Source organism: Aulostomus chinensis, chromosome 19 (genome assembly GCF_037954235.1).
Source record: "Aulostomus chinensis isolate RoL2024-O1b breed Wild chromosome 19, RoL_Achi_v1.0, whole genome shotgun sequence".
NCBI classification, from domain to species: Eukaryota; Metazoa; Chordata; class Actinopteri; order Syngnathiformes; family Aulostomidae; genus Aulostomus; species Aulostomus chinensis.
The window spans coordinates 7,665,792-7,688,347 of record NC_141338.1 but is presented as its reverse complement, the minus strand read 5'-3'; the positions used below and the strand labels follow the sequence as shown (position 1 = coordinate 7,688,347).

At 42.6% G+C, this 22,556-nt stretch overlaps 1 protein-coding gene across 2 annotated transcripts in view; it reads right to left on the bottom strand.

The window, feature by feature from the left end:
* Positions 1 to 3,584: 3,584 nt before the first annotated feature.
* Positions 3,585 to 22,556, bottom strand: part of dym (dymeclin) — a 58,532-nt gene continuing 39,560 nt past the window's right edge. For both annotated transcript variants that reach the window (XM_086187711.1, XM_086187710.1), the window contains exons 15-17: positions 17,517 to 17,699; positions 14,655 to 14,768; positions 3,585 to 4,832 (exon numbers count right to left, since the gene is read on the bottom strand). In XM_086187711.1, coding sequence (XP_086043837.1) covers positions 4,683 to 4,832; positions 14,655 to 14,768; positions 17,517 to 17,699 — 447 coding nt within the window. In that variant the 3' untranslated portion in view covers positions 3,585 to 4,682. The remainder of the gene's footprint in view (positions 4,833 to 14,654; positions 14,769 to 17,516; positions 17,700 to 22,556) is intronic.

Sequence of the window (22,556 nt, the reverse complement as noted above, 5' to 3'; positions counted from 1 at the left end):
CTTTTATGCTCCTTTGTCTGGAAATGAGATTCATTTCAAAAGAATATTTCTACAAATAAGTGAAAATAAGCGCAGTGATGCTGACAGCGGGAGACGAAGCCTGCGGGGTAGAGATCTCCAGCTACTGATGAGAGACTCAACGCTTCAAGCCTCAGATACGGATCAGGACTTTGAAAGGAAAAAAAGTACGTTTGCGACTAACACGATTAATTGGATCCATCAGACAACTGGTTCATGAAATGTCAGGAAATTGGTTACAATACGGACGGTCGAAATGATTTGGATTCGATAATTTAATCCAACAGAAAATCCAAACCTGTGGATGATTTTAGCATTTAAACGTCAAAAGCTGAAGTTGCTCATTTTAACACTGCAAGGTGACAAAAGTACAGATGTGGATTGTGAGTAACTAAACCTGATGAGCAGACAAGATCCAGGTGTAAATCTTAATCCGGTTCTAACTGGAGTTTTAAATTGTTCCGTCACATCAGATTAAAGCTAGAACCGACATGCGATGCAATAATCACCTCGATGAAATGTTCGTGGCTTTTAATCAATACAAACATTGACAAACGGACCAAAGTCAGACTACTGAGATGTTTTTGCGCAGATACACTTCTGTACTTAAAAATGAATCCAGTAGACGACCAGCACGGTCACCTCCTGAGTCACTGGCTGACAGCAGTGGATTCACTCTGACAGACCGAGTTGGTTTCGCTCATTTTTCCTCTTCGTGACATGTTTGCATTATAAGGAGTATCAAGCGTTTCCTAAATTATGATCTCAAACATTTAGAGCTTGGCATTTTTCAGAACAGTTGTCAGAGATCTGTCTTGCATTCCCAGACATAGGAGGGATGAAGGCCCGTGAGAATATATCCTACTGGAATATGGCAAAATTCCTGGGACTGTTTGACTTGTGGCAATGGAAATTTGGACCGAATGGTTAACGAATGTTTTGAGGGTGTTAAGTAGGGTCCTATCAGGTTAAGTGTTTAGTCAAAACAAAACGTTTTGACTGCAACTTTCCGAGGACTATGCTGTGGTGACAAAGTCGAGAATGTTTGTCTACAAAACGCTGAACTACGTCTCTAAAAATACCCTCAAAATGCTGCAACAAATCAGTTTTATGGAGAAATTGCTGGTCGTTGCAGGGAGTCCAGAAAGATTCACAGTAAAATCTCCAAGTGCAGTTTTAGAATGTTTTTTTTGACTTGCATCCATTCTCATGGTGACTCATCAATATTGGATGACAACATTTTCCTAAAGATGTCATTAGAACCTGTTGGGAACGTTGAGGGAACGTTCCCGCCTTGCTGTGTATCTGCTTATGTTTACATCTTAGGGCTGTTCTTGTGCTGCGAGTGGGCCACCCCTTTGTTGTGACCTTCTATTGTTCCCATGGTAATCTGTCATACTGTATTAACAAGTTCAGTGTCACTAGGGGCAACCGGTCGACTACAGAGCAGCTTCAGTAAATTTGTCACCATTCTTTTTATACCACTCAGTAGACGACCTCTGCGTCAGGAGCTGACCTGTGCTGGCAGACCCATTCTCACCTAGACCTTGAGAAAATGTACCAACCTTTTAAAAACCAAAAACAGAAACAAAACTACCCATCCCAGAACTCCCTGCTTCATCCATCTTCCTGCTGTCACCTGAAACCGGAGCCCATGGTAAGGTGACCCCCCACACTGTGAAGGAACAAGGAGGGCCATGTCACTTTGTGAAAACCTCCGTTCAGCCATCTGGCAGCGTGATAATGGCGCTTGAAGCAGGTGAGAGTCGGTGCATAGAAAGAAAAGACGCGTCTGCTCTGCTCCTATCGAGCGTGCAGGCTCACTGTAACCTACCGATGACCCCGTGTTGAAAACGGGCCATTCTTCACATCAAATTGCATCCATTATATTGTCCTCACGAATCGGAGAATTTCAGGCATGAAAATCAATACAATAGAGACGAAAGGCATGAAATTCTCTTGGGAAGTGGGAGCTCCACTGACACAGTGGGTGCCATTGTGTCGTAAACTTTTCCCCCCAAAGTGGTTTCATGCTTGTGTTTCTGCAGCCTCTGCAGCCACGGCGTCAGTCAGCAGCAAGACCAGAGACACATTCAGCACTGAAATGTTTGAATGTTCTGTGATTTAACAGCCTGGAAGCTGTATGTTAAAACTCTTGTTATTCTGGTTATTTGGATAAAGTAACAGAAATATTTTGGCCTGCGGGAATCATTTTTCAGTCAGTAAAATACACAAAAAGAAGCAGCAGCAGCGGTTCCTAACCTGGGGTTTGTGAGATAAATCTGAAGCGTCATGAGATAAATAAATAAATAAATAAAAAGCATGACTCAAATGAAACTTTTCATTTTTACTGTAAAATAGTGGTTTGTTTTCAGGCCTCTAAACAAAACAGAGTGGCTGAATTACTGGCAGCTCATGGACATTTTTCAACCATTGACAAGGTCACGACAACATTGTCTCAAACTTTTGGGAAGGACACTTCTTCGTGTTCTTGCCAATATTTTATGCGGATACTGGGATACCGTTCATGATTGTAGGCTAAAGATGAAGCTACAGCCACCGGCTATGTTGCCTCGCACTTAGTTTTTTTTTTCAAATTATGAAAAACAAGGACACAGACTGAATCACAGGTCAAACCCTAACCCTAACCACTGAAAATTCTATCTACATAAAAACGGAATGAAAAAGGAACATTCCTTATCCTTGTATATACATGTGCTTGGTCCACGATAAATTAGCGAAAATAAATTAAACAGGTTCTTAATTTGCTGATGCGTCACCAATCTACCAGGATTCATGTCAATCAAGCCCGGTGGAAGTTCTAAGTGGCTAGTTTGCTAACTAGTTAATGTGTTAACTTGCAGGTTAACTAGCCAGTTTGTTGACTAGAGAGATAGTTTGCTAACTTTCTTGTGTGCTTCCCAGTGAGCAAACTAACTAGTTTGCTCACTTTCTGGTTTGATACTAGCATGTGAACTGGCAAGCTAGCTAACTACTGAGTTAACTAGCTGGGTTATAAAGCAGCAAGCACCATGAAAACTAGCATTTATTCGATTTGTTACATTTGATTATTCTGTGTCATTTGTGATATAATCTGTCAAAAACTGTTTGTGATATTAAAGAGAAATATTTAATTTTACTAAATAACTAAGTGACAGCGTGCTTGGATTGAATATTTTTATTTAAACTCCTTTTCCAAAGTAATATTAGCCACAAAATATAGCTGTTGTCATATACGGAATAATATAAAGCCAGTTTCCCACCTTGGAAGAATTAAAGAATAGTACCACTTTTTTTCCCATCACAGTAGTACTACTGTATCTCAGTACGACCGTCGTCTATCATTAACGTGTGTGTGTGGGATATTTTATTATATATATATATATATATATATATATATATATATATATATATATATATATATATATATATATATATATATATATATATATATATGTACACACACACACATATACATATATACATACATACATATATACACACATATATGTATATATACATATATACACACACATATATGTATATATATATGTACACACACATATATGTATATATATGTACACACACATATATGTATATATATGTACACACACATATACATATATATATATAAACAAACGATATACATGAAAATAAATAATTTAATACAAAGTCTCTAGTTTAACATGCAAATAAAGTGACAAATTATGTCAGTATGCACAAGAGGACAGGAGGTTTAATGACTTGCCCTAGTTAAAGTACATGCCTTGAGTCACCATCGGGGGGACATGGAAACGACAAAGACGCAGTCAAGTCAACTGAATGAGCCGGAAACAACTATGAACTCGCATGAATCCCAGTGATGTAGACTTGTAACATTATGCAGAGACTGTAATCAGGCGTTAATTAAACTATAATGGCGTGTGGGGTTTCTGGAGTTGGACACCAAGCTAAACTAAACAGAACTTCCTGTTGGAGTTAGCTCTATTTTTTTGACCCACTTACTTCACATACAAAACTCACATCTTTTATACAAACCCATTGTTCTCAGAGAACGATGTGAAGTCAAAATAAAAAGTTACACAATCATACTTAAAAGTCAGTATTTTACAGGGTCTTTGTGAAACGGCATTTTCCAAGACGTCTCTTGAGTACTATGACGTCCAGCCAACTAGGCCTTCACCAGAGCAGTGCATAACGTTGGAATTGACCTTTTCTTTGGAAGCAAATTAACGCAGAACTATAGTTGCCGGTGTCCTGAGCTCCCCGCAATAACAGTTTTCCAAAGAGGATGTAACTTAGTAAGAGCTGCAGAAGCAGGTCAAGCTGTTCAAATGTTAAATTGATATTCACTACAGGACTTTAAGTGAGTGGGTGTCTTAACCAGCATAAAATGAAGCTTCACAGTGTAGAAGCAGATGGATTATTCTGATACGACCGCGAAGAAGGGGAGAAAGAGGTTGTGCTGCATTAAGAGAGAAAAAGAAACACCATCCAATACAAGGTTGAGGCACTTCCAAAGCAGCGTGCACGTACTACAGAGGGTGATGCACGCACGCACGCACACACACACACATACACACACACACACACACACACATGCTGTCAGTGTTTTTTCTCTATATTGAACAAGGGTGAACACACAGTCCGCCGCGGCAGGTGTTTCAACCGGAGTCCATGCTGAAGAGCTCGATTCCATGTGGGCTCCAGTGGAGGCCGACTCCAGAGTTAAAGATCAGGGACCAGACATAGGGGACGAAGAAATCCTCGGGCTGGTCTTCCTCCACATACTTGAACTTGAGCTCCGGAAACTTCTGTTCACAGGAGAAGAGGAAGGAAAATTATTATGATGCACAAGGGATGACAAAGACAAACAATTGTAGTCAGATTGGCACACAAAGCTGATCCTATCACACTGTAGACATCTTTGGATCACACGTGACGCTACCGACTCTCACAAGAAGTAAATAAGACACGATGATTGTGTCCCTTTGAGAGCTTGCATCAAATTCTTTCGATTAGTGTTTTTCAGTGATGCTGCTGGCCAATCGCGACCCTCTGTAAAACAGATCAGGACTGGAATTAAAATCCAATCGAACTTCATCGCAAAGTGATCCAGGGGAGCTTTCATAACTCAGTTTGACAAGTCTGAATCAAAATGAAAGTTCTAAATTCTTCCCACGTTAATTTCCACCCACACCAGCGGGGTAAAGTTCAGGGTTTTCCTTTGACTTTGTGTTGTGTGGAGGTCTCTCACCGTCAACTCAGTCCACAAGCTAAGAGCTGGAAAATAGCTAAAAGCTACAGAGTGGTGGGATGAAACTACCAGAACCGGGCTTTAGTGTTCCAAGTGTCACAAACTCTACTCTTAGCTAAGAGTTCTGCATTATTAGGAAATAACAACAACAACAAACACAAAACAAGCACTCAGAATTGAACAGGACAAATAGTTTCAGGTCATATTCTCCAATGCTGAAAGTAGCCGTGTACTGGGTGTGCACCTTCGGTCATTCGCTCAATATTCTTAAAGAAATGTAAACACTTTAATTGAAGCATTGTCTTATTTGGGATGAGGTTAGATTGTTGCCATCCATGGAAACGCAGCCCTCTCAGAACCTTCTCAGCCACTGATGCCTGCACGTGTGATAAAAATCAAAGGGCACCATAAAATCTCGCATTGGATATTTATGAGTGTCCTCAGGATGGAGACCACTGTACATACGCTGCGAGCAGGTAGTTGTAGTGGATCACTCTTCATCAGGTACAGTAGCTCACTGGCAGATGTAATTCCATCTGACTGGGAGGGTAAATTGCTTACAGCTGCCAGTGGGGACAGGTATCACTCCGTGGTCTGCGCAGCGACCTCTTAAAGAGCTGGCTAATGCGCTAATGTCACCGCCTGACCCAAGCAGTTGACTGGATATCGACGGCTACCGCTCAGAAAATAAAGCAGTCACTCACACGGCTTGTTCTGAATCCACCCACGGAGAACTGAGAAAATAGCTCTGTTACATAGCAGGGCTGATTTCTCTGACCTCAATTCAAAATGAGTGAAGACGTATAAAGAACCAAAGGTGCTCCAACAAAACGCAGCCAAACGTATTAGGGTGTCATTTTACAGGGAGTTTGCTCAGCCATCGTGACCTTCTTGAGCCATCGTGACCTTCTTGTTTCAGCCTGTGGAGAAGAGCTAAGTTTCACGATGACTTGGTAACAGCCGCTGGACTTCCTCGAGCTTCAGCTCGTCTTGACACGGCTCACTGAGGCGGTCAGCGAGAGGCTACCCTGGATGTACTGGTCAGTGTTGCTTATGTCCACAGCAGACGGGAGGGAAACACATAGTTTGGATTTAAATATGTTGACTTTGCTGGATGTATGAGTTTCGGAGCTTGAGAGTCAAATAAAAGCAATCAGCCGATAAACCGAAAATTAATCAGTAAATAACTTAATGTACAATGAGGAAATTTGATCGTTTTCTATGTGTATGGTATTGAATTAAATTTGTTGCCCCTGAATTACTGACAGGATGGAACAAGCAGTTTCATGTGGGCTTTATCAAACTCATTTTTCTCCAAGTAACCAAGAAAGAAACAAATTCTTTCGTTGCAGCCTGAATTAGCTTAATAATATTTGTTAATTCATTTCAATTTGTCTTTCGTTTCCAGCTTCCAGAAGCAATCAAAGTAATAAACTAGAACTAGAAGGACATCGGTCGAGCGCGGACCTGTGCCAAGGCCGATCACATGCCAACACGGAGTAGAAAGCTGACTGTCCAGGAGGGGAGTTTTTCCTCACTGCAGCGGAGCAGCAGGGTGTGTCTACCACACCGCCCGCTTCCTGGAGGCCATAGTGCTGGACTGGAGCCTCACTTGAAGCACTACCGCACCCAAAAAAAAGGTATTTTACCCAGTGATTCACAGATATGTGTCTTGACCTCATGAGGAGAATCACCAAGAAGTTATGCAGAGGGGAAAAGAAACATCTTCTTGAGTTCGAGGCATTAAATGGTGAGTGACTGAAAGGAAAATTACACTTTTTGGGTGAAGCAATGCTCCAATGAAGAATCCAAGTTATTGTACAAGATCTTGATCAAAGCTTCCAATAGGACGGCCAGTTTCATATTCCTGAAAACATGACCATTGGGTGTACTGATTCAATAAATAATGACATTTTATTTATCGAAAAATGTTACACTAGCAAGCACAGAGTGGATAAGGAGAGGGGATTCTATAAAAATAAGATTTAACACAAGATTTAGGCACAGTAACAGTCAGCTGACCTGATACTCAGAGGGAGGCTGTTGCAGCGGCAAAGAGCCAGAACTGCAGAAGCTTGATCACCTTTTATTTTTAAGTTGGACTGCGAAACCGTCAAAAGACCAAAACTGGCAGACCTGAGGAGCCCGTTCCAACAGTAACACTGAGTAACAACTCAGTTGCATGTTTTGCTGCCAGATCATTGAAGGCCTTGTGAGAGATCAGAAACATTTCAAAATGAATGCTAACAGAGACTGGAAGCTGGAGTAGTGAAAGCAGAATTGGGGAGTAAACAGTCTTGCGATGGAATTTTGGAAGATTTGGAGACACTTTAAAGCTCCAATGTTCATGCAGGTAAACAAGACATTGGATAAACAATCATGATAATCATAATACATGTCTTGAATACAAGTGTATCGTCAAACTTTCTGGTGCAGATGAGGAGGGACTGGATGACCGAGTCTTCTACACCTGCTGGAAGCAAACGCGAGCCCACCGTGCGGACCAAGCCCACCAAACAGCAGGCAGGTAGAAGAGCATCAATAATACAAGGCTGCCTCATTATATTCTCCTGTCTACACATGCATATATGCACACACAGCCAGTCGTCTGTCTGCGCTGCCAGACAGACTCTGATGGCCTTTATGTGCTGCTCCAACTCAGGTCTATTGAGTACCGGCTGGCTCTATTCACAGCTACACTATCGGTATCATAATGACACAGACAGAGGGGGCTACGGGGGTCACAGGCCATATGCCAGGCTACAGAGGCTAGATCTCTCTCTCTCTCTCTCTCTCTCTCTCTCACACACACACACACACACACACCGTTGTGACAGCTAGACACAATGCGGGAGCTCTATTATGTGGCTGATATTTGTGTGTCGGTGGCTGTCTCGTAGACAAGCTCATCAAATGTTTATGATGCTCTGCAGTTACTCAACCCACTTTCACTCGTTAGCAAACACACACACATACACGGTTTTTTATTTTCATTTGAGATGGAATCGTTTTCTTTAGCGAACCGGGGGAAGGGGGAATCAGGGTGTTGTTTAGTTGATTAAAATCTGTCATAATCACGGTGATTTATAAAACTTCCAATTATGCTAATAAGGTCATTGCTATAATTAAAGCATTAATTAGCAAATACTGCTATGTCAACATACTTTCAAGCAACACATGCATATTATTAATGTTATCTCTGTCTTCAAGCATTAAGGAATCAATTTGTTCCCTCATTTATTTGCAAATACATGCAACGTCGCACCAAAAGTTATTCTAATCATCTGGATGGGGAATGAGTGGTGTGTAAGCACTGTTGTTTCATTGTTAGCAAACACACACACACACACACACGCACGCACGCACGCACGCACACCACTGTGTTGTACGTGACACATTTGGAGTAATATTTGTTTTTATTTCATCCATATGAAGAGCTCTTCATCATGACACCTGAGCATCATATTTATGGTTTATGGGAACCAACAAAACAAATCAAAGCTCTGGTGTCAACTCAGCACGTTTTTCCAAAAATGATAAAAGCTTTAAGCGATGTGTCACATCAGTAAAACAGCCAGAACATAACTTCAGATGCTGTCAGGAGACTGAAAGGGGAATAAAATGATCCAACTTGTGCCACTAAAACAAATCGCTTTATCAAAATGAGGGGTTTGTTTTTTTTCTGAGACACGTTCCTTCTAGAGAGGAAATTATTAACCTAAATGTACAGTTTACTGCACACTTCCAAACAGGTTCAACACAAAATGAGAAAAAAGACAAATGGTCTTTGGTTCACATTTTTCCTCCTACGTCAATACTGGACTGAGCACAAAGGCATTCATCACAGAACCGGTATCTGGCCCGGGTTGCACTGATCTCTTGGAAATATCTGAGCATGTCCGGACTACCACATCCCTCCCGGAATATTATCTTATTCTGTCTATACTGTGGCTTCCTCTCTCTACATATCTCTACTGGCTCCGTCTCTTCCCTCCCACCCTGCCACTGTTTTTGCTCCCAGTCTGGCAGCCGTCTGGGCCCACTTGGCCCGGGCTCATATCAGTTAGTTACGGGTCCTGGTGGGTCATGCCCTCGCCCCTGAACACAGACTGGCTGGCTGGCTTCATATCTTCACTCAGGACTCTGTGTTCCTTTCCCTCCTCTGCACGCCGCTGTGCTGTCAGCGCTCGGCCAGACAGAGAAGAATGCGGCGAGGGAGCAAATATGAACACACACATTAAAGCACACGTACACACATTTACACGCAGGTACACAAGCCAGAAGTGTACGGTCATCCTTCGATACAAGCTATTCTGTCAATGTCCAAAGTTCATGGTCACAAGGAGGAGCACGACACGAGACTTAAGTGTTCTCAGCCACACGAGCTAGCTGAATGGCTCCATGTACGTCACTCTGTTGTAGCAGGAATTACTACAGAGGCAATGGTAAGTACTTTGGCAGATGTTTATATTTTGGAAGATTCATGTCCCCTTGATCATCGTTGATGATTTGTTCACTTCTTAACTCAATCGGTCGATTTAAGAGTCACAATTTTATCAACACCATGTCTTCAAATTAAGGTCTCGGGTGTAACAATTCACTGATGAGTACTAACACATCGATCTCACAGGCATCAATCCTGATGCATGTTTGGGAGGCATAAATACTCATATTTTCACACCAACATCTTCTCCGATGTACATAATTACACTGTAAGTGGCAGCGTTAGCTTGTTGAAGTCTTACTGGGGCATGATATTTTAGCAGGGTTTTGGACCTGCTCCACCAGCTCCGTCAGGGAGATTGAGAAGTCTTGTGTGAGGACACGGAACCAGACCCTAATACCATAACATCTGAAAATCAATGAGGTCCAAGCTTACTGACGCTGCTCACCAGACTATAGCAGCATTTATGGTTGGAAATGACTTCTTCAACATTTACTTCTGCTGGTAATCTCTCATAGTTACACTTCATGTGAGGCAATACACGCAATACCAGTTCTGTTGAGAATATGTTGTATATATTGTTGTCTTTCCACCCAAAGCCAAGCATAGGTGGAACTCAGATATTGAAGTAGTTTCAATAATCATATTATAATCAATAGAAATGAACGATCCCCATCAGTTGTGAGAGTCCAAGCGGGATGTTCAGTGGTCAGCTGCTGTTTACATCACCAGCAGTTTTCACAGACGTCATCAGCTGCTCTTTTCCCTGCAGAATCACTGACAGACATCAATTTGATTGCTCTACGTTAATGTGGAAAAAAACAACAACACACCGATGTTTTTCTGCTGCTCACGTTTCCTCTGATAAAATGAGGTATCTGTCACGAATACACCAGAAGGAGCGCATCGTTACGTGAGCAGTCCAGGCTACTGTATCTGTGCTTCTCATTGATTGCCTCTACGTTCTTTATGTGCTGACAAGTTGTTTGCTACAATGTTAAAATATATTTTTCAAGGTTTTTAAAAACTATGAGACAGTCTGTTGAGAGCATCGGTTTGACGATGCTTGTGATTAACCGGGTCCCTGAAACCACAGATTGGCACTTTTGCTTGTTGATAAATTTCCTCTCAGTCAACTGGCAGCTCGTCGGGAACCTCCGGTTACAGCTTTGATGCAAGTGAGTTTGGAGAGCGAGACTAAAAAGCCGATGTTGTGGATGTGTGGGAAAGAAGCGTTGCTGACGAGCCACCAGACCACTGAAGACCCAGGTACCGGCTGCCCCCACCTCCTCCGTCTCGTCCTGAGGAGCCAGAGAGTCTGTCGGCTATCGCTGCTCAATAAGGCAGATTTCAGCTGGTCAGGCTAAACAACACATTCCACAGCCACTGCCCATGAGAGCCACTCAGCCTCACACACCCTGAAACAACACACACACACACACACACACACACACACACACACACACACACACACACAAAGAATGAGAGGGAGAGAAAGAGAGACGGTTGAGTGACGAGGCACTGAGGGTCGTCCCCGGGGCATTTACCACCTTCTTTTTAACCCTTTCTTTCGGTTGGAACTTCATTTGCATGTCTGTATTTTTGTGTAAATGCTTTTTCGGTTCCTTAAGTAAACAGGTTTCACGTGGTCTTCTGTCACTGTTTCCCTCACCTAAAACCACACCCTGTTGGATCATTAAAATCTAAACAAGACCATTAACAACTGTCAAGGTTCTAGAGAAATGACCTTTTAAGGAAGTAAGTTTCAATTTCCCATCTCGGCAGGAAAACCATGAAAATCTAGTTCACATGTAAAATGATCATATTGTAAGGGCTGAGGATGACATACACCCTGTTCACAGGAAAGTAGCTGTCTTCTCCCTCACCTTTCGGGAGGCTAACAATAAAAGTGTCTATTAAACTTGTGGCCTGGAGAAGAAACGGTCAGTCAGTTGCTCCGTTTGATGTGGCAGTTTGCTCCTGCATCTTTTAACAGTCACTTATCGCGAGGTTGAAGCCGTACACACGATTGAGCTTGTACAAGATTAACTTTCTGACGTCAGATAATTGAGAGCAAATAATCTGACTTGTGGACGTTAGCAACTGAGCAGAGACTTACAGTAACAAAGCTGTTGGGCCAGAGTTTTATGATGCAGGGGTTTTCTCTTCATCAGAGCTAGAGCGTTTTTCAACGACGTCCACACTAAGACAACTCTGGTGTTTTCAGATTTGATGTGGTCACTTTAGGGTAGCCTGCAGCTTTGACCTGTGATTCAAACTCAGTAAAGACCCCCGTTGGGACTCTTTCAAAGCTCTTTGTGGGGTTAAACGTCGTGTTTGTTTTACCTCAGATCTTGGAGGTCTGAACAGGGAGTGATGTCACACCTGAGTATGATCCAGTAGAAGTGAAAAAGGTAAGTGAAACAACATTCATAGGCTCAAATTATTGTCTCAGCGCACATCTTAGCCGAAACTAGAAAAGTTGATAACAGCACTCGATGCAGTATATTACACATCAGACATCGTAGCAGCTGAGTACGGATAGAGGGAGAACAGCACTGCGTGTGCGACTGGTTTAATGTGACAGAAAAAGATGAAGTTAAAGTCAAGTAATAAGCTAAAAACAGTATATTATCACAACGATCACAGCACTGAAAAACTTCCCAGTAGGGCTGTACACTGACTGTTCTGGAAGTTCTGATCTTATGACAGTTTCTACGGCGATATAAATGCTAAGTCTGTTCTGCAAAGAAACAGGGAAGGTTAAGAGGGTTGATTAGCCGTTCATTCCTGTAAAGACCAATTTGCCCTTCTGTCTCAAATCCACAGCATTGCCTGACATGAACCTCTCTCGACTGTCGCGGCGACGCACACCACAACAGCTGTGACTGGTCAATTTCCTCCTACACATTTCCACACCACCTCCCCCTCTAGTCTTTTTAACGCTCCATTTATTTCACTAAATGTAACATTATTAGCGCCAATTCTAGAAAAGATTTGCTCTGTTTCAGACATCATTGCTAAAAGAAACTCAACACACGGACGCCCTACTGTCAACTGTCGCTTCAGCTGTGCAGTGCAACACAACCACACCGACGCACAAGTATAAACGCTCACAAAAGGGTAGGCTAGGGTGTAAAGTCTGTGTAGAACCAACGCAAGGGGATATATCAGCCTTAAACTTTGCATCACCCTGCAAGTCCCTGCAGTGGAAAACAGCCTTAATCTTCCCTGGAGATTCATCCGTCTCCATCCATTCTTATCAAGCAGCAGTGTTGTTGGCCCGGCGAGGACAGAAGGCTAATACAGAGAGAGAAAACAAGCCAATCATTGTGATAAAACGGCTGCAAATCCAAACTTTCCAGTATTTTCAAACCAGAGCAGTGTTACATCACATGTTGTGACTTTCTAATGTGGCAGGATTAAAAAAATGCATTTGCTAATAAAAACAAATACAAGTTATGTCTTACATCCGTCTTTCAAAATAAAAAAAAAATCGTTTATGGAGGATGTAGGACTGATGGTCCTCTTCATTCTTGTCAGTCTTCTCCACACATGCACTGCTGATTAAGACACTAACACCCCCCCCCCCGCTAAGAGCTTTTACTGAGTAATTACCAATTCATTGATGATTCTACACAACACTAATCCAAACTATGGATTTTCACATTGGGGGCTGAACAGCAGAGTGAGCTCATAAGATGAAGGGATGCATGAAGCAGAGAGACAGCTGTTTGTTTGAGCGATGGCACCATCAAAGAGCGGAGACTTCTCCCTGAAGAGACATTGCCCAGATATTCACTTCACATCGCCCTCTGGAGCTGGAACGCACTCAGATGGTGGAGAGTCAACGTGAGCGTGAATGACACGTGCAAACACTTTTGCACAGAAACAAAGAGTGACACACATGGTTGCACCCTCGTTGAACACACACACAGTTGTGTTGAAGTGGACACACGTATGGTCATAAAACACACACACACACACACACACACACACACACACACACACACACACACACACACACACACACAAACAAAACTGCAGAGACCAGAGAAATGGCACATATAGATCAGAGCTGCTCGCTTGTGCTACAGGTAGAGCAGCATTGCTGAAGGACATGGCAGGGTTATCCACATGGCTCCATGTGTGATTCAACGGCTCTATGGTCGATCGCTAGATTAGCACTCCAAGGTGCTGGCTGCGAGAGAGAGCACATGGACTTACGGCCACGCACCATCCCTCTTCCACATCAGCTAGCGAGACAAATGCCTTGCAGCCAGCCGCCAAGTATAGAACATGAAACACATGATGAAACATGCAATTAAGAGCTTCAGTGCTGGTGAAGAGCGGAGTGGGGAGACCGCTGGTTACATATTTCCTCACTGATTAATGGAGGAGCACTGGGAGGGGCGGGGGTTAGCAAACCCGCCAGGAGTGTTGGGAGTGGTGGGTAACGAGGCACAGTGGCAGATTTATATCCCCCCACCATTCCCCCTGATCTTATGTGCCCATGACAAAGTGCCCCCTAGCCCCCCATCCCATCTCCTTGAAATGTCATTACATGTTCACATGTAGCAGGCCAGCAGAGATGGAACGAAGACGGGCATTAATGCTAATGAGAATTGGGCTTTGGCCTTTAGTCTTATGTCCTGATGGCTTTTTCCATCTTCCCTTCAACCAATCCATATCCCCATTCCACGCCTCTTTTCTTTCACCTGTCTGGGAAAACCCATTTTCCTTTCCTCATTTCCCAGCACATCCACCACACCTCATAGCCCCTGACAATACGCTCCACTCTCTACACATGCATCTTGATGTCCAACATGTACCGTCTCTCTTATTTCTTCAGCTAGTCTCAGGTTTCATCATTCCACATGATCTTCCCGCTCCACCTGCCCTCCCACTCTTCATGTGTGTGTGCATGTGATTTACCTTCAGCCGGTCTGTGGGTAGAGCCTGGGCTCCTTTCATGATGACCTCTTGAACCCTCTCAACTGACAGGTCACTTCCAGCCTGCTCCAGACGATGAGTGAAAAAGCCGATCACCTAGAGGTCACACGAAGGAAACAGCCAATCACACATTTCTTCCATTTTATGAAGAACACTGTGTTTTACTGTGTAAAGAATAATTACCACGTCTTTAGCGGACATCTGCAGGACAGTATCACCTTGATGCTTTTTACGTATAAAATTGTTTTTCTTGTTTGTTGTCCCTCATTACATAAGTTTCTGTTTATATTTAAGTGGTAAGATTGAATTTCAATGACAAGAATTTTCTCATATTTAGAGTAATTGTCTGAGATGACACTTTTTTCTTGCTCTAGTGAAAATATCAGCAGCAAACGTAACTTTATCTCAAGTATCAGCCAACAGTTATCACTATGGTTCCAACTGACGATTATTCACTGATTAAATTGGCAATTATGTTCTTGATTTATCATTTCATCTATGAAATGTCAGGAATAATTGAAAAATGCTCAACATAATTTCCCAGAGTTGAAAGTGATGTGTTCACATGGCTTTTTCTGGCCATCGAACAGTCCAAAAACGCAAAGACTTGTCATTTACTGACATGAATGACAAAAAGGCAGCAAAGCATGATATTCAATAATTTGCAACCAGGAAAGGTTTGTAATTTTGCTTCAAAAATGATTAAAACCTATCACTGATTATCAAAATATTTGGCCGTTATTTTGCTTTCAATCAACGAATTGATTAACTGTTGCAGCTTCGAACGTTTCTGTCAAAATCTGCCTAAAAACTTCCTCGCTTGTTGGATTCTTGTCAAATCCCTCACATTTGAATGCGGTGCCTTTCTTTGAGACACAAGCCTCGTGTCATCTTGATCTCATTGAAGCTCCATATCAGCTCCCAGTTCTGCCATGAAGCTCTCTGACTAATCCCAGTGTTGTCACATTAGGACTGCTGCAGCCACACCCTCTATGATGACACCCGCTGCAATATGGGGCTCTACACTGGAACAAAATGGCACCATGCTTGTTTTGATCTGTTTGATTTGAAATAACATTTTGCTTCTTGCGGCAACAGCCAACTTGATGATTCCTAGAAACAGTGAGATGCTCAAAAAATGCATCAACACAACACAGGGACACACAGCGACAGAGTGAGATTCATTTGCAGACCTGGCCCGACAAGCCTGACTGTCAATCTCTGCAAATGGTAAAAGTTGGTGCAATAGCTCTTAAGCTACATGACTGTGACTTGTTGCGAGGGAAAATATGCTGCAAATGTTGTCTTTGCACTGTAAAAGCATACATCAAGTATTTCAGATTACAAACTCACCACAGGGTTTGAGCATGTTTCATCCCACTTAAAATAAGCCCTCCACCAGAGCTCAAATTATCTGATGCCTTCTGGGTTTCAGCCCAAACAAGAGATCAAGGACACTGTACTCTCCGTTTCTACTGCTGTGCTAGGTTCTACCCTGGAGAAATGTTTGATATTTGATAATTAAAACCTCTGTATTACGCATTCTTTTTTAATGCTTTTTGTCAAACCAACAGCGAAAGACACATCTACGGGCAATATTTTCTCTGCCTGCACTCTGCGGCTGCTTTAGAAAATTCAAACACACCAGAGGCCGCATGAGCAGCAGCGTGTGAGTGTGTGTGTGTGTGAGAGAGTGTGTGTGTCTATCTAATACTAATCTCTTCATTAACTCTGAAGGCCTCCCATATGGGGTTAATTTAGAGGAGCAAAAAAGCAGCCCCTCATCCAGAATCTCATGCTCACACACACGGATTTGCAAGCAGAGGGAAGGCTTCGGAGAATAGCCTTGGGGAGACTGACTTAACTGAGGGATTCCAGCTAGCATGCTTCCTCATACTTATGGATAACAGCAAAGCCTATGGCAATGTATGCAGCAACCCCCATCATCACTCACACATACACACACGCCAAAGGGAGACTGGAGCTTGCCAGCTTCCTTTCTTCCTCTACATGACTAATATAGCTATGAATGACAGCTTTCTCTTGCGCTGTCCCTTCCACCCCCATACAACAAACACTCTCAATGAAAATTTGACACGGGGCCTCTCAACACAAGGGGACTGATTAATTTATCAATACTACTTAAGCTCACAGCTCAGCCTGCCGTACAGTCCACTTGCACACTATGTTAGCAATGCAGCTGGCGTATGTTTCAGCGCTGCTTGGCTTTTTAAAACTTTCCTAGCAGATGGAGAGGACATTCACTCAAAATCTGTAGAACCTGATCTGAAAAGTGTGACTCTGCTCAGTCCTGGTAGCAAGATCCGAACTGAGAAACCCAATTACAAGTAGACAGCCTTGAAAATAGTGGATCCGCTTGCTGTGACCGAGGACTGGACAATGTCAATAACACGATATGACAATACATATCATCTGAAATTTTGGACATGATTATACTGTATTACAGCAGAAGTGTTTTCTTGTGTTAAAGGCAACAAAACTAGAGTGATGTCATATTCTGACATTTCCAGACTGTTCCAGATGTTGTGTAATATACTGACCTTTACCCATTTAGGCATTATAGCCATATTACTGATGATAATTTATCCAAAAATATTTGCGATCATCTTTCCTGAAAAAAAATCCATACATCAGCGCTACAATGTCAATTTCAAGGTATTAGGCCAAAAATAATTTGATAATTGATTTTTTTCAGATCACATCTTAGAAGTGTGAAAGGACGGCTCTTCATACCAGGTCTGAGTAGGGCCCGTGATACCAGGAATCAGCTATGAGGCAAAAGGCTCTCGTTACACTGTCATTCTGCGACTAAAGTAGACTGACCGTGTCCAGGTTCTGCATGATGTCCTGGAAGGATGGATGTGTCCTGAACTGCTCAAAGAGCTCCCTCTTGTAGAGCAGCGCATACACCAGGTTGGGGTTGTGATGGAGAGAGTTGCACAGGCAGGAGTTGATGATCTCGAGCATCATGCGGATCACTTCTTCAATCACATTCAGGTCCTGAGCCTGAGGGAAGAGGGAGGATGTAAAGGTTAATTGGCTTCCCACTACACTGGTTTCACTTATAATGGTGTTTTTAAATGATTTCTTCCAGATAGGTTAATCTGGGTATGAGTGTGTGTGTGTGTGTGTGTGTGTGTGTGTGTGTGTGTGTTTGTGTGTGCGTGTGAGAGAGGGGGGGTGGTGGTGGTGGTGGTAGGGATGGTGGAGCTGGGGGGTTAAGAAAAGTCAAAAGAGGGAACAAAGGAGAAATGAAAGAAGTAACTCAGTTGTCAGTCAAGGTCTTGGTGAGGGACAGGAAGGTCGTCTTGTAAGCTACAGATCACATCATGTGACAATATGTTTCCTGTTGGGGGAAAGCCTGACAGTACAGGAAGAGAAAGGTGATGGCTTCCATCAGATGCAGGTGAGCTAAGCAAATAAATCCACTTGCACTGTTTACCAGTAACAAAGTCCGCTAGGAACTATACTAGTCTAGATGGAACTCCCTTAAACCGGTGAACACAAGGTAGACGCGAGGACATAAAAGGGGACCCAGATACAGTCCATCCGGGTCCAAGCACACTTGAAAATGATCTTTATAAAACAAAACCATGCCCCCTACAGACCAGGAGTATAAATTAGGGTAACCTCCTAATTTAGACCCTTTCTGGCTAAGCTGCAAGATGGGACTTCGGTATCTAGTAAGTGTAATTTACTAATCAGTTTATGGAGTATACCTATAAAAAAACAACCCCTCCCCCAATAGCCACACAATAAATGTGTAAATGATGGAAATGGAGGTATTCGGTTTTACGAACACAAAATCTTTGTGCTGCAAAACTCTACCCTCCATACCTCCATCATCATACAATAATTCATCTACAGTCCTCTGCATCTTGTCCACATGAGAAAGCTACACAGAGATACACACACACACACACACACACACACACACACACACACACAATGGCAAGATAACATCCAGTGTACCATGTTCCACAGTGGTACTGAAAGAAAACTGCAGAGAGAGAGTCTGGGACAATGAATAACCTTTACAGATATAAAAAAAAGAAACTGGCATCATGCATCGGAATATACAGTTCAAGAGATGATGTCTGATTTCCAGACGAATGACTGTAGGCAAAGATTTGCAAAAAGGTGGTACTGGAGATAAGATCCCATGATGATGCAGTCAGTTGCCAGACAAATCTTAAAAACAAACAAACAAACAATAAAAACAAGTTAAAAAAAATACCTCACTCAAAAATTGGACCATCATAGCTACATGCTGGTGTTCATGGAATCTTCTGTTTAATTAATAACTGTTATTGCATTGTTTATTCCAACAGTATTTTGGTGTGAGGACTGCTGCTGCTTGGAACATGGAATGTGAGCCGAAACTCGTCAACAGCTACAAGACTGCAGAGACAAAAACATCGAGACTGAAAGAACACAGGAGTCAAGAACACTCAAAGCTGCTTAGCTTGATTTGAAGTCTGAGTAGAAGTGAAATATTGGTGCATCAGATGAAAAGGGGTTTAACACACACAGCAAACATTCACTCTGTCTATTATACTGACAAACAAAGAAGACTGGATGCTTCTATTAATGTGTGCTCAAAAGAAGGTGACAACAATGCGCCACCACAAAATATTGTTGGTGGCTGATATAGAATGTTTATTTACATGAAGGTACTCAAAATGGACAATTGCGGATGGAAGATACAGTTTTAGTGCAGATCAATCCTTTGTTTTTAAGAGAACATTTCTAAACTTCCATGAATACATTCTTTAAATAAAAAAACAGCTATTTTCTTGATCAGCCTTGCGACAGCAGGCAGTGGCTAATGCGGATGATCTCAAAAGTACTAGCAGCCATTTGTCAACATCTGACAGCTCGCGTGCGTCACTATATTTTGTCCTGAAACACTTCCTACACTGTCACCAGACATCATCAGATCAGCTGACCACGGTAGTCAGACGGTGCCAAAGAAAAGACCCCAAATTATTTATGACGATTAAATTCATGATGAAGTGAATTAAATGTTTTGGTGAATACACGATGGGGAAGAACGAAATCATCCACTGCAAATATTTTGATAGTCATGTAATCAATTTTTTAAGCGAATGTGTCAACATTTCCCCCTTTTCAGGATCTAATTATAAACTGAACTAGAAACCCTAGGGTTTTTAACAAAATGAGCAGTTGGAATATGTCAACTTGGGCTTGAGGGGGTTGTGATTGGCAGTTTTAACTTCATAACTCTTAAGGAGATGTTGCGGTCCAAGTAATACATTGAGGAAGTAATTGGCAGATGAATCAATATAGAAAAATAAACATATTTGCTGTTCTAATACTCTGGGAGCTCGCATTCAAATGAATGGGCTGCCAAGTTAGCATTCATCATCCACACGGACATTAAGTACCCAATTATGCTAGCATGCCTACATCATCTTTGCTTTACAGGAAGCTTCGCCTTAGACAGGAATCATGAGCACCTACCTCCAGGGGATACATCCTGCCTTATTCCTGCATTAAAGTGAAGAAAGTGTGTATCCTTGGAAATATTGCAATTCCTGTAAAATACATTATAATAATAAGATGCTGAGTGGGCTGGTTTAATGCATGGATGTATAAATCAGAGGAGCCCTCTGCAAAGCTGGTTTCCTACTGTATATGCATGAGGGCTATCTTGAATCTTAGAACATGAAGTAAGGAATATTCATAAAATCTGCTTAGCCAAGAGTTACCGCAGACAAACAAAAGAAGTGGGAACTTTCCTTAAGGATGAATATGAGCCTATATGTTTTCTGTGGCTGGACTTCCTTTTCCTGAGAAACATCATTGTTCTTCGGATGACCTGTTTTGACCAAGAATTTGTTAATACCAGCTGAGGCCAGATTCACAACAGGAGTGTGGCAAGACCACAACTGCAAGCTGATTGGAAGCCGAGATTCCACCTCAAATCTGGGCAAGCCATCTTTAACAGAACTGCATGTGGTAGCATTTTATATTCCATCTTCGGAGCCTTGCTTTGGAAACAAGCCCTTATCTTATAAATAACTTTGCTCGCTGTGTGGCCTTTTCAAAAGTAGGAAAGGGGATTAAAATGATGCTAAATAACTATATTCTGCTGTGTGTGTGTGTGTGTGTGTGTGTGTGTGTGGTGTGTGTGTGTGTGTGTAATGAAACTGGCTTGCCACAGAAGGCTGCTGGAGGATGAAGGTGTGTGTGGCGGCTTTAACAGGCAGACTTGAGGAGGCAAGTGGAATGCAAGAGTGTCGGCTATAATGAGGATTGATTGTGCGTCTGGAAGCAGAGGTGGAACTCTGGGCTCGACTCCACTGCCTAGCTAGACCCGCTCTCCTCTGTTCTGCTGTGGCAGGCCATAATTAGACAGAGAGCGGCGACAGATATGGCAGAGTAGGAGGAAGAAGAGGCAGATGGAGTAAGACAAAATTTGATGCACAGAAGAGACGAGTGAGTGAGCGTGTGTGTGTGGGGGGAGTTGATGGGGAAAGTGATGAAGAGGTGACAAAAGAAGGAGAGGAAGGCAGAATAGGAGTGAGGGATGCCTGGTGTGTTTGTTCTATTGCTCAGCTTAATGAGATTGGCCTGGCAGGGGAAAAAAATGCCACACTGGAGAATTCAGGTCACATGAAAATAGGCTAGCTAGACGTCTGCCTGGCCCTGTGTGTGTGTTTGTCAAGTGGATGAGATTAAGAGGTCCATGGTCTACTTGAAACCCAGACAGGATTTAAATATCTTCACTCCTCCTCCTCCTCCTCCTCCTCCCTTCAACTGTTCTCTTGCACTTGTTTTGCCCAAAAATGCATCCCCCTAGACAGCCAGAAAAACACCTCGCATGTGTTTGTACAACTGCATGAAACATTTCTTTCTCTCTTCCCCCTCCTCGTCTTTTTTACTCCCTCTCCTCCAGTCATGTGCTAATTTCCAGCCTCCTGCATTGTCATTTAGTCACAACCGCTCACGCTGCTATTTAATGCCGTCTCTCCAACCAGGAAAACATAGGCCTTCGATGTGAGCTGTATCATTAGTCTCAATGATTTTGTCCCTTTTTCCTTGTATCACCAACCTCACAGCAAGTACGCGCCTGTGCGTGAGAGCCTTTGTAAGCTTTTCCATGTGTCTGGTTCTCCTGCTAATTCTTCCCCACGCTAAGCATAAATGTGTTATGACTGCAGGTATGTTTGACCTTTGCTATACGTCTGACAAGGACATTTATACACTGACTAAGAAGGACAGTGCTGGGAGAGCACATCCACGCCTGTGTTTATGTGTGTGTGGTCTGGTCGTGCTATCAAACTGATGCATTTTTTTTTTTTATGCAAATGTTTGTGGACGGGGTGTTTAGAGACACAGACATGTAAATCCCTATAAAGTAGGAGCTGGCATCATTAAACCAATAGCTTAGTGATTCCCTGGCTGGCCCTGCTGCTCACTGCAGGCTGTTGCAGGGCAGACAACCCAGACATATTAAGAAAGAGTGCAGACAAAGACAAGGGCACGGTGATAAACACTGAGTCAACAGGGGGGAAAAAAAGAGAGAGAGTCAAAAATCACACCTATACAAGAGCACTAGAATACAAATCACTCCCTTGGAACTCAAGAAATTTTTCATATCTGCTAAAACATTATAATCAAAGAAAATAATAAAAAGAAGAAGTCAAATAATTTCACAACAGGGAAGATTTGATAAGAAAGAGAGGAGGAGTAGCATCAGGGGTGGGGGCACCATGTGGACAGACATAGAGGGTCAGACTGGCTGAGTACAGGCAGTCTGTCCTGTCTTTTGGGAGTTTTTTAAATAGGTCATTGTCTGACCTGCATTTATGGTACCATGGCCGTGTCATAATCACA